At 43.9% G+C, this 13,651-nt stretch overlaps 1 protein-coding gene across 1 annotated transcript in view; it reads right to left on the bottom strand.

Moving 5' to 3' along the window:
- The window catches only part of ATP9A (ATPase phospholipid transporting 9A (putative)), a 63,636-nt gene that overhangs the window by 48,884 nt on the left and 1,101 nt on the right, over positions 1-13,651 (bottom strand). Inside the window, exons 2-3 of the mRNA XM_040608540.1 lie at positions 3,614-3,758; positions 3,189-3,302 (exon numbers count right to left, since the gene is read on the bottom strand). Coding sequence (XP_040464474.1) covers positions 3,189-3,302; positions 3,614-3,758 — 259 coding nt within the window. The remainder of the gene's footprint in view (positions 1-3,188; positions 3,303-3,613; positions 3,759-13,651) is intronic.

The following is a 13,651-nucleotide window of genomic DNA, read 5'->3' as shown; positions in this document are numbered from 1 at the left end:
AAGACGGAGAGGGGTTACTCAAAGTCCAGTGTAAGACAGGACCTCTCAAATCTCAGTATTCCCTTCACCACTGAGCTATAAAAGTCAGCTCACCTAATCTGGGAGATTTCTTCATATAGAAATCTATATATAAATTTACATAATCCTTTTTTAAATATATAGATATATAATATGTGTGTACTGATGTGCACTTATACACACACTCAGCCTACACAAATGAGCATTCTAAATATATTTAATGTGAACTACTCATAGTATAATTACACATTTGTCTAATTAGGGTTTCAGTCCTGCTTTTCCGTGGGTATGAGCACTCATTTAACTTCCTCCTGTCATGAGGAAAATGCCTATATCACATCCTTCACTATACAAAAAAAAAAAAAATGCAAAACAATTCTTTACAGGGCTAGTATCACGAAGTCAATTTTTTTTACTAGGCACTATTCAGCTCAGACTCACTGAACAGTTAAAACACTCCTCATCCATTACAGAAGAAAAAAGAACTTTTTAAACCCTGCATTCTTGAAAATTTCAAGCATGTACTGATTCATCTCTGTCAATAAGAATTTTTTTTTATTTTAGAAAGGGGGCAGGGTGATGTTAGAAACTAAGGGTTACATGAAAAGCACAATAAAATATCTGTAAATGCCCAAACAGGAGATTTTGCCAGTGGTTTGCAAGTTCCAACTTTAAGTAGCTTCATCTTTAGAAAGAACGGCTATGCACACACCTCCAAAAATTGTGTGCATGAGTCGTTAAGCTGGGCACAAAGAACCTGGGAACCTGAACTCCACAACCACCTCAGGAAAGCCTTGCTCTGGAGCATTGCTAACACTACCCAACACCACATATACATACCACAATAACAATTCACATCCCCACATTTTTTAAAAACAAAGAAAAATGATGAAGATCGAACTAAGAGCTGCTAAGAGTGAAGGACAGCAGGTTCTTTAATTATTAAATGCTGAGGTACACTTCATCTGCCAACTCTCACAATCCTATAATAAAACTGAACAGTCCCTAATTCTAGTACATACATATGCATCTAAATGTATGATCTAGATTAATTAATATCAGTCTTGAAATGCTATTTAGTATGTTTCTGCAGGATTTAAACATGCAGACACATGAAGAGACCCAAGGACGGGCAATTACTTTCTTTAAAACCTGCCTGTATTCAATCCTGTACTTACTACCATTGAAAGTAAAAAGCCATTAATACAAAATTTTCAGAGAAGCATTTCATCCCACAGCGTTCAGGACCACAACCATCTGTTTTGCACCACTGCGGATGACCTCTTTCCCATAACCAACAAATCAAGAAAAGAATGAACGTTTCTCTTCTATTTACAAGTGGCATTTGTGCGTTTAGCTAGAAATTCCTGTCCCCTTTCCAAAACAAAATAAAAAAGCATCAGTTATTTTCAACTTATGTTTCAGCTATTTGAAGAGTCTTCAGATAATCACCCCAAAATATTCCCACATGTGCCGACTCACTGTGTCATCTCACATGTCATTCCATCCCCAACACTCGTATTAGCAGCCAGTAATGAACAAAGACCTTTCTTATCCTGCTTTCTGGCAGCTCATATGCCAAATTCTAATTGCTCACCTGGCACAGACAAGTCACAACTGCCTATACAAAATGCAGAGAGATCCTCTGGGTGCTTTTTCTATAGGACAGGACCTTATGAAACCAGCATTAGATTCATACAGCATACACAATGCAACACACACTCGAGAGATAATTCAGTGCGGTCCAGGCTTTAATACAAACAGAATTTTAGCAGCAATGTCCCACAGCTGCCCCCTTCACTTCTTTCTGGCTTTTACCAGGGATTTCACTGTACTGAAAGGCTAAAAGGCAAGAAAAATGTCCTTTGCCCCTCTTCAGCTCCCTCAATAGAGCCACGCATTTTTACCACCACCATTTCTCAAATCAGTGCACAAGTAGAGTCTTAGAAAGAGCCCTGTGCGTTTAAAATCAATTTTCAGCTGGGTTCCCATCATTTCTTTGGAGTAAAAAGGATGTCTATCCTTGGGAGAGTTTTAAAACTCATGTAGATGAGTAAAACCAACCTAAGTTTAAAGACAGCCCTGCTTTAAGCAGACAGTTGGACCAGACGTCCCTCTGAACCAAAATTATTCTACAATTCTATGAGCTGAAGTGCAGCAGAGAAGTTATTCACACAGAAAGAGAAATAACAGTTTTACTTGCACAAAAGAAAAAATATATAGGTACCTACATTTAAGCATTTAAGCAGTTGTAACTGGCTCATGCAGTGCATTTTACAGATTTTAGAAGCCCATTCTATGCAACTATTCCCCTTTCTGTCCTTTGACAGCACTGGAGTTCCTGCTGCAAAACTGATTATTATCGATTTCCTTTGCTCTCAGGTGAAACACACAGCTATCAAAAGAAAAAGGCAAATAGCTTACAAGAAGGAAGGAGTGCCCGCACCTTGAGCGAATGTGAATATGTCTCTCTCTATATATTTTTGTGTAGGAAGTTTGCGGAGGGGGGGTCCTCAGGGTTTTTTTTTGGTTGTTTGTTTTGTTTTTGTTTTTTTACAATGTAGTTAAGAGTATGAAGCAGCCCGCTGACCTATCCCAAGGCCACAGGTCAAACTGTTTGGCAGGGGAGCATAATTTGCTGTCATTGTGCATATGGCTGCTCATTAAGGTCACTTTTGAAAGGTGCCCTTCGGTCCTCTGCTGCAGATGCCAGGCTGGTCCAGGCTCCCTCGAGCACGGATCACGGCGGGAGGGCGCAGTGCCCCACGCAGACCCTCCACGAGCACAGCCTAGGTTCAGAGGCAGCTGTGAACCACACACACATTGCCAGGGAAATATATTTGCGCCAGCCTCCATTTGTTTTCTGCTGTTATTCACCGAGCCCTGCTGCCCTCGCAGCCCCTGTGGCCAGCAGCAAGAGCTCTGCGCCTGTTAGCATCCCGCAGATGAACAAGTTGGGGGCAGAGTCCTCTCACATCCCTGTCAAACCTCTACAAAATAAAGCTCGAGGCCAGAACAGACACATCTACGCTGCACCATGTACAGCGCGGGCATGAAGGAAGATAAAGGAATTATTTAAGGTGCAAACCTATACCCTGCAGAAAAGGCAGCACGAGAAATTTTGTCAAACACTGAGACTTTCTTGAATAAATAAACCTTAAAGGACCTACCAGAGGAACCCAGTATGTGTAAAGTGCTCCAAGCCTCATTTCAACGACAAATTGAGAGCAGGCCAAAAGCAAGAAATAAAGGTTGAAGAAGTATTTGAACTGGTTAAACAACACCTAAAAAAAAAAATAGAGAAAAAAAACCAGAGGGAGGAGATTAGCAGAATTCATAAGTTACGCATATTGGACCTAAGCACCAGAAACATTTTTGCATGCTCCTCTAGTGTTTAGATGCCAACTTAGGTCAGTCTTAAAGTAGTCCTGGGCACTCAGGACAGACCCGTGCCTGTTTGCAGCTGCCCTAAGGCAGAGGCGCACCAAACACAACCCAAACATTAATTACTTCCTCCAGCTCCAGCTTCTGCACCCACTGAAATTGGGGAAAGCGTTGGGGCGGAGTGATGAAAAACAACTTTCTTCACACTTACCCCAGGGAGAAATGTAAAGAAGTTGTATTTCTGGTTGTTGATCACATTGCGAGGGTATCTCTGGTCTCTCTTCTCTGGATGGCCAAGCCAAACCGTACGAGGCCTCGGGTCTCTCCTCCCACAGCATCTTAAGCACTCACAACACCTATAGTAGGAACATTAATTAATTGAGTTAATTTTTAACCACATTTCTCTGACTCGCACACGTGTACCCCAAACCTTCTCCACCTGCCAGGCAGAAGAGCTGAGCATCACTTCTTCACCTGTCACTCATCACCTCTCACCTGGCCCTTACCCACTGTACTACCAGCACATTAACACCCAGAGCCTGCCTTTCCAACACAGACACCCCACCTGCTACAGCGAGCAAAACTCTCCTAACGGTGTCGGAGCTGTTGGTAAAACATTGGACAAGCACACGCTCAGAGCTGGGCAGGACTGCGGCGACGCCAGAAACGTGCCTGCAGCAACACAGGCTGGGGTGGCACCTCCTTTGGATTTCAAGGAGCTGATGCGTAGAGAAGCACAGACCAAGCCCATCACTGCACCGAGTCCGTGCCAGCTGCCGGGAGAACTTCTGCCTCCTGCGAACAGAAGGGCTTTGGGAAGCAAGGAGGCGTGGGGTAGCAGTGCAAAGGTCCCTTCGCACCCAGCCTGGGTTGCAGGTTTTATGCCAGAAAGCTCCCAAGAAAAAAGTAGTAACAGGTGCTTTCTACTGGTTCTTGTTTCCTTGCTGGTGTACGGAACTCCAGGCTTTCCCATTTACAAACTGAACTTAAACCAGGAATGCATATACATAGAGTGATCTCCTATGTCCTAAAGGAAAGAGATGGAGAGAGATTCTCTCCTTCTTCCCTGCAACCCCTACTTCATAGAAATGCATACCTTTCTAACAGAAGGGTTCACTATTTGCATATTTGAATTTTTTTCACTTCAAAAGGGTCTTACCAAGGAATAATAATCTATAATCCTCTAAAAACGAAACCATAAGAGAAATCTGAAAATAGATACTAAGTGATTACTGATTTTACTTTTACACAGCATTACAGTCATTAGCTCTGTTTATGATAATGGCAAATTGTACGTTATCCACTAATGAATAACACACATTCTCATTGACTGAGGGCACGCACCGCAGATCCAGCTACCTTGTCTCAATTAATTCAGCTGTAGTAATTCATATTTTCAGCTCCCAAGGTGGGAGTCCTGCCGCGGGGCCATGCGTGCCGGCCAGTGCCCGGACCCGGTGCCACAAACCCAGGCTGCCAGCGAAACCGCTGCGGGAATTCAAGCTCATCCTGGTTTTAGACTAGTCCGATGTAACTTCCCTCTTAACTTTTTTTCCCTGCGTTTTTGTCTACTTTGTCAGCAGCATCTCTGTTGTTACTCTATTAAATATTGTCACGATTCCATTATAAGAAGTAATTGCTGAGCTGGACACCTTGTAATGCCAGTTTTCCAAAAATTGTTCATAAATAAATAAAATATGAGTGCATTGGTATGCTGGTTTTTTTACTTTTTCAACTTGGGCTTACATTAAATCCATTTATTTAACATCATTCCTGGCCTCTGCTAGAAGTTACATGGGAATTCAGGAAAACCACACGACATTCACTCGAACCGACAGGGTTGCCAAAGCGGTCCCTCTTCTCCCCGGGAGGGCACAGGTGATGCTGATGCTGATGCTGCTGAGCTAGCCCCTCCAGCCCCCAGCGTGTGTCACCTCTCTCGCACCATAGGGCCCCCACCTCTCCCCACTGCTGTCGGGGACCTCAGGACTCACCACAGTCAATAATAAATCCCAGCCACGGCAACGCGGTGCCCATATTTGAAATTACCCAAGGCAAAACCTCCCCCAGCACACAGCTGGGTGTCACACATCACCAAACAGTTTGCCCTGTTTTGGAAACAACCATGTGGCCTACAAACTTCGGGGTAGACGGTGCTTTGCTCAACCAGAAGACGGCGGAGGGAGGTGACAGGGAATGTTTATTCTCTGGAAAAACACGGAGGATGAAGGCGCAGCGCGTTCAGCAACGGTTCGGCCAGGGGACCCCAGCTTGAGGCGCCTCACAGGGCCACCAGCCTGCTGCTGCGGCCACCAGATCCGCTGCGCTCACACAAATTTTAGCAAATAAAAACTGGGCACTGGTCGGTGCAATGAGTCCTCACTTGAGGCGATGAATCCGAGGGTTGGTTACTTCGTGGGAGATGCAAGGACTTATCAGCAGCCCCTCCTGTCCTTGGAAAAGCCCCTCTGCTCAGAACTGCACTGTCCCCTCCCAAGCCCCAGAAGGGTTATTTTTCTGTTGTCACTGCTTCTTGCTGAAAGCCAGTCCCCCTCGTTCCCTTACAAACAGACCTACTGAATGTCACTGACATTCGGGAAAGCCAGCGTCAGCCGGATTGATAACCAACAGCCTTGGAGCTCTTACAAACATCCTTCCAGCAACCGCTGCAAAGATCTGTTCTTGAATCACGGCATTCTCCCACAAAAGTTCAGTTAAATACACACCTAACCGATGGAAAGAGCTGTTTAAGGAAGCACACAAAGCTCCTGAATTCGCAGTCTTGCCCGAAGACACACGCATCACGACGAACGGGATTTACAACTCACCACACGGGAGGTGGTTTCCTACAAAGATACCATTTTTATGTTCTGTGCCCTGCTGGGTGCAAGGGAACAGAAAGCAGCGTTATCAGTTATGTCAGTTCCTTTGGTACAGAACAGGAATAAAAATCAACTTTGCTTCCAGAAGTATTGAAAAGGTGTTGCCATGTGATTCAGTGCTCCACAAGCAGATGTAGGCATTAACTTCGCAAGGCTGACTTGCAAGATAATTTCTCACAGGCTCTTAAAACTAGATAAAAGGATTTTTGCATAATCAAATTACTCTGACGTTACTATATTTCATGAAGAGTGACAGACGAGCCCTGAAAAGGTGGATTTTCTCCAGCCTGCACTCAAAAACACCCTAAGCCGTAAGTGTACAGATGCTACTCGAAAACAGGAGAGAAGATTTTCTCACCCAAAGCAGCTCTGAGACAGAAATACTGACAAGCCAGCAGAGCACTACACAGCACCCACACGTCGGTACCGAAGGAACATGAAACCACAAGTTTTGTCTGGTGCCAGATAGTCTCTTATCAGCTCCAGGTATCAAACCCTCCATTGGAAAAGCAGAGTCCTTGCAAGGTCCCCCGGTTCCGATAGCTGTCCTACTGCCTTCACCTACACACAGTTACCCCTGACTGCGTAGGGGGCAGCTTCATCAAAGCCTCTGCAAGTTGTCAGCTCTGACTTGTACACCGTTCATTTGCTGAAGAGGAGAAAATTAGGAGAATGCGAGAAAATCTGACAGAAATAAACACTGTGGGTAATGGGAACAGTTTAAAAACCCGATAGCAATGAACGCCTCAGTCAAATTACTGGAATAAAATAATTGGAGAGGCCTGACTGTTCAAGTATCTACAAGAGGCATCTGACTTCCTACAGCCTTGCAGCAGCGCTACCACCATCTCTGCTCATCGTCACACAGGGACATTGCCTGTTCTTCTGCTTTTGTAACATTCCCAAGGCAAAGGACTTCCATCTTTGACTGGTCCCTAGGCAGTACCATAAACTCATAATTAAAGTACCCTAAATGTAACCCACTTCAAAAAGTTACACTTGCCCCTGAAACCATGAATTTTTGTCAAATCTACACACTTTCTTTTTTCTTAAGAAAAACTAACTAGTAGATTTTCCTTCCCCTCACGGTTGTGTATAACACATCTAAAAGGCAGTCACTAACATGAGATAAGCAGTAAAGTTGGTGTTAAACACTCAAATTCCTAAATTCTACTTCAGAAGTATATTTTATTAGCTTGATACCTTTTAATTGCAGTTCTCTTTTGTGTTTGCAGATGAAGACCCAAGACAAATAATCACCTGTATCCCAAATATATTTTAATGGGAAATAGTGCAAATGGTAGTGTTTGGCTCACAACAGAAAACAGCTATGTTCTGGGGGTGGGGGGAAGGAAAAAGAAGTGCTTTTCCTTCTTTCATGATGGAGAAAACCACACAAGATTAGCCTTGATTCCATGTTTTAATGACTGCGAATTCAGAATGGCCTCTTTGATAAGGCTCCAAATAAAAGGCTGTGCCCAAGGGAGAAAACCTGGCGTGCACACCCCCCACTTCATCCCAGCGTGCTTCCCAGTTACAGAGGGTCAGTTGGTCCTTGTAATCAGACATCTGAAACCAGTTACCTTTGTTTATTTTTTAGGTTGGGCCTCTTCTAGGGATTGCAGTCAACAGCAAAAACAGCTACACACCTGTATCATAATATTTACAATAGGACATTGCTTAAAGAGGGTACTACCATAATTTAATAGGGTTTTTATTTTTGCTGGGAATTTTTTTTTTACAAAGTGAAATTCACTGATATGCTCCAAAGAACTTTCCAAATATCTGGGCAGATCTTCAAACCGATACCTAAATCTCCAAAGCAGACTTCCAGATATTTTAATAAGTTCAATGACTTACCAGCATTTTTTCCTTCATGAATATATCAGAAAATGGCAAATGAATGCCACAAACTAACCGGAACATTTTACCTTAAGAACAGTGTGCTCTGCCCGGTGGTTTACATATAATTATATTGCTTTTAGTCTTTCCTTTTCCAAATTGCTATGAATTCACTAGCCTGTGAATGCCAACAGCTAGCGCTGCAGAATTGCTTACACTTGCGTGGTTCTAAATGAGCCAGCAGCCCCTCATACTGACAGCACCTACAAAGGCAGCAAAGTAGAAGGCAATTGCACAAAAGTGAAATTACCCAAAATTTAGCACACGTTCTGCAACCAAAGCCATGACCCCTCGTAGCATTCTCACCACAAAGACACTTGTTGCTGTAAGAATTTCACTTTACAAATGCTGTGTTACTATAAGGTTTGAGAATCAATCTAAAAATAACGCAGTTCCAAGTATAAGCAAGAAAGGGCATGGGAGAATCTGCTGTGTAAAAATAACAGGTTTTTGAAACTCCTGCCTAGCTAGAGCCACCGTTTTCACAACCTCCTGAATCACAGGGAAAGCAAACTGAAAACCTAATCAGACAAACAAAAGAAAAACTTCCTGCCTAGCAAGTTTTTGAAGGTGAGCACCAGCAGTATCGATGCTCAAGTAAAGATTATCCAGCATTTCTACTAAGAAGCCTCCCACATAGCCTTTTAGCGTGAGGTTTCTACGCAACATAAAGGAATTTAAAAAAAAAAAAAAAAAAAAAAAAAAAAAAAAAGTCCAACCAACGAACAGAATACTACAACCAGCAATAACAGTCGCATGTTGCAACACTAACCAGCGAGGTTCATCAGCGCTCAGGAATCCCATCACGTCATTGCCTCACTGCCTCCTCCAGCGCTCATAGTGCTCAGCGAGGAACACACACCCGTACCTGAAAAGCCTGAACATCAGCAAATGCTGATTTTTATCCCATATCCATTCAAAGCTCCCCAAAGAGTTTTTGCTATGAAGGCACCTAGTCAACTCCAGCGCTGGCATTTAAATCTTCCCTCTTGCGTGACCTTGGTTTTTCCTCTCGCACCACAAGCCACCCACTATGCTGCCTGGGCTTTGCTGGGTGAGGGCAGAGCAGCAGCCCCCAGCCCCAACCCTGGGCTAGCGGGACTGTTACCTCTGCACACTGACTACACAAGTGCCAGCTCATGGGTTGTTGAAATAAGTTCAAAAAAGAGCGTCTGGTAAAAACGCAGGCATTTCTCAAGCACAGAACCACGTGCTCATTCTTACAGGCAGATGTTGATCACCCTCTCCCCAAGATACTCAACTGCCGTAGTTTTGTGGGTTTTTTTAATTTTTCAATGATGTCTTACACTTCATTAAGGAAGAAAACATTACTGAGCTCATTAGTTCTGCTTTAAAATCCTTATATGACATCCATGATCCTTACAAAGTGCTTTACACAAACAGGAGTAGCTGCAATGGCAGATTGTGCTTTACTAGAGGAATGGCAGGTTCCACTAACCCACCCAGGGTCACAGGCAGACAGGACGGTTTCACTACCTGAACCCTCTCTGCCTTACATGTGCCAGCGTTGCAACGCCAGCAAACACCGGTCTCCACAGCCGCTTTTATTAGCGCCCCAGGTTGCGATGGCACAACACACGGCACGACACTGGTGACAGCCCAGTGCGCACCGGCACCACACGGTTGCTGCACGCTCACCGGAGCCAAAGCAAAAGCCTCTGAAGCTACCAAGGATTTGTCCTGGAGGGAGAGATGGTCACGCTCAGGGTGCAAAATCCTGAGCCGTGCCGCTAAATATCTGACTTGGGATGCTCACATGCTGGGATGCCACCACACAACTCATACTGCGAGCAAAGTGGAAAGCAGAGGCAGAGGGATGGGTGGTGAATCTAACCAGAAACATTTCAGCCAGGCGCCTTTTCCTTGTCTCCTCTGGAAACTGAATAGTCTTCACCTTGGGGGGTAAAAAATTCTGGTACCCAACTGAATGGATTTGTCAGAAACAAAATACTCTGAGCACATACAGACAAGTACACAAACATGCTTTCAGATTAGCCTGGTGCTCATTAAATAAAAAGTCCTTTTGAGTGGGGCTATCAGCTTTTTCCAGTTGGCCCACTTGTTCCTCCCTGAAATAATTTTACAGGCATTGCACTGTTCTGTGATCTCCTGTTTCTTTGGATACCATCCCTTGTTTTGGGTATCAAGCTTATCGAGCACAGGATGCTAAGTGAAGGGGCTGCTCAGGCTGTGACAGTACTACAAAGTTTTCTGCTCGGGGCAAGGTCAGTGTCACTGGAAGAAGGTGACCATTTCTGGCAGAACTATTGGCATTATTAGGAATAATAAAATACTTTCCATCAGGAAATCAGAACACCATGTCCTTGAAAGGGAAAGAAAGATTGTCTAAAAATAAACAACTGAAAGTTTACATTGCTGCTTAGAGATCCTGATAAAATTAGCAAGTACTTTCCAGGAATGGGAATCACAAAGTTACAGAAATGTGAGCATTCTTCTGTAAACGTTTAGAAATACACATTCCTAAACATTTCTTCTTCTTCTGTTCTGCAACTGAAGCACTGAGGAACGGTATTGCAATAGCCCCTGAGGTACAGTGAACTAGCAGGTCCCTGTACACCATGAACTTTTCAAAACTATTATCTTACAGAAAGAACAGGAAAAAATATATGAAGACAGCTTATATGGGGAAACTTTATGCAGTGTTGTTAGTCACATTTTAAACCATAACTTGGCAAAAAGAAAAACAAACAACTCACAAATCCCCAAATAAACTCACGACCACTCAAAAGCATCTCTTGCAATGTGAACTGTATCCGAAACTTTGAGTCCTGGAAGTGACCTGGCCTTTAATCTGCCCAGGGATCTAAATGAATGGGAGGTGTTGAAGAACAGGTCTGCTGTGTACTTCATTTAGGATGTTATTTGTTTACAAAGACACATTCTTAGTGATGACGTAAGAAGCAGTAATAGGACAGATTGACCACCAGACGCCAGATTAACAGCTATTACCATGAAGCAGGTTTTATTTATAAACGCAGCGTGTTTGATGGAGAAGTATTTGAGAGAACAAATGAAAAATGCTTTTCATAAGCATTTTTCATGTAAAACAAACCTAATAGGAAAAAAAAGTGTCACATTTGTCTAATACTGGGGTAGTATTTGTCAAAATGGTGCTGAAGTTCTTCAACATATTTAATTACTTCTGCAACAAGCACATTTCTCCGATGATAATTCTATGTTTCTCACAGGCTGTGCTGTTCAGTCCTTGGCACCTTTAATATACAAAGTAACCTTTCACATTTCATTATTTTAAAAGCATATAAAGAATTTTCCATTGCTAAAAAAAAAAAAAAAAAAAAAAAAGGGCAAAGCCATGCACAACTACCTAGCCTTTCCATACACCTTCACATGACTCAGTCCCCCCTGTCTCTGAGGGTGCAACAGCACAGACGGGGGCTCAGGAAGGGGTCAGGAAGGGGTCCCGAGCCCACCCCTCCCCACCCAGCAAGCGCCGTGGTGCAGAACAGCTCAAGGGTGGGAACACAGCCCAGCTCCGCGGCACACCCACACGCAGGCAGATGGAGGGCAGGAGCTCCCGGCTCTCTCTGTTGACTCTGAAATGGAATTTGCCATTTTAAATAGAGCCAGAGTACACACGCATGTAGAATGGAATGGCCACGTGAAGTGTTGCTGCAAAGCTCCGCCGTCTCATTCCCCATTCTCCCCGCCACATTTCTGGATCGAGGCCTTTTTACATTCAGAGGCAGCATGAGCACAGCAGTCTGCCGGTTTTGAAAAACGCCTTGCAGGACTGTGGACTAAGACCATAAGCTATTTTGGGAAAAACTTGTGTCATGGCCTGAACAGAGCACCTGAGGTGCTTCAGGAGCTGGCAGCTCCCTTCTGGCAGAGCTCAGCTCCTGGGAAGCTCGCACTCGCTGGCCGTGCCGCCAACAGTCCCGCTGCAGCTAATGCGATCCTTCCCTCCCCACTGGCAGACCTCATCGTGGTTTCAGTGCTGCAAAGCATTTGGAAGAACATGGCTGAATCCAAGGCATACAGCTGCAGAATTTAGAGCTTAGCCTTTGATTGCAGCAAGGAAGAGCCACATTAAGGTTATGCTCAGAAACAATCACTTCACCCACTGGTTTATTAAGCACATGGTTTCCCTTCGACACAGATCTCAGCTGTCTGTGCCATCATTCATTTCTGCAAAGCCACTGTGTCAGTTCCTCCCTGGCATCTCTTCAAAGTATGCTAAAGGCTGAGGCTGTAATGAAAGCCCTGCTTGAATGACACTTGCCCTACATGAGAATTAGGCTTCTCTTACTTTTTGTTAACACACATGAAGGTTTCTATGAAGTACCTGAACAGAAACCAGTTCCCCACTCCAGAAGAAACTGAAAAAAAACACACAGAAAAATGTCTGGCTGAGAACTTGTCCCCACTGGTGGGGGTAAAACCCCACAGCAGAAACTACGGTTAGGACTAGTCTAAGGTAAAGCCCTTCAAGACTTTCTTATCCCTGGGTTTTCATATGTATCAGGGAACATAACTTGGAAGGCAGCTAGCTGTCTGGGTTTCTCAGAGGGAACAGAAGAAAGGTGGTCTTGATTACGGCTTAGGATTGCCAGGACTCCATCCTGGATGTGACACCAGGGACCCTCCCTGACTTGCGGGCTGATTTCTTCTTTGGTTTATAATACTGGTTTGGATTTGCTCTGCTTCAATGCTTTGCTCTCCACATCATCATTGAATCAAAACACTAACATATCACAGGTTACTTCTCAGTAAAACAAGAGTTCCCAATATACAGTAAGTTCCATCCCCAAACAGCGTCACCACACCAAATGGAAACGCCAAATCCAAGTTATTCAGACTGCTATTGAGAGAAATCCTAAGCAACCTTCCTTCACAACTTCATGGTGCCAGAATTTCTTGCTAAAACTGGAAACATTGTCCCCGCGACTGCTCATCAGGTAGTTGACAAGCAACGAACCACAGCTTAGGTTAGACAAGGGCAATTTCTGTTAGACACTACTAACCACACCGTAATACCCAAGAGGGTCTTGGTGGAGATTAGAGAACTTCAGGAAATCATTCAAGAAGCTCTGAGAAATTTCTGAGGCTTCCACCTCCTCCCTGATCCCTTTCAATCACATCACCAAGTTTAACGCCACGGTGGCTGCACCTTGTGGAAGTTGCCCAGTGATGCATGTGACACAGGCGCTGGAGAATTACTTGCTGCATCACACACACCTCCCGGGTCGCATCAACTAGTACAGATATTGCTACATCAATTATTAGAAACAGCAGTGATAGTAAGGGATAATTCCAATAATGAATGTACTGTGAAGAACAATTTCAGTCAGAGGGATCTGAATCAAAGCTATCAACCAAAACCGTAACAAACCAAGGGAAAAGTATCCATTTCTTCTTGTTCTAACAGTCAGGATTTCCTTTGATGTTTTGGTTTATTTTGC

This window comes from Falco naumanni, chromosome 10, assembly GCF_017639655.2.
Source record: "Falco naumanni isolate bFalNau1 chromosome 10, bFalNau1.pat, whole genome shotgun sequence".
In the NCBI taxonomy this organism is placed as follows: domain Eukaryota; kingdom Metazoa; phylum Chordata; class Aves; order Falconiformes; family Falconidae; genus Falco; species Falco naumanni.
Note: the sequence above shows the minus strand (reverse complement) of the source record. Positions and strands in the feature narration are given on the sequence as shown.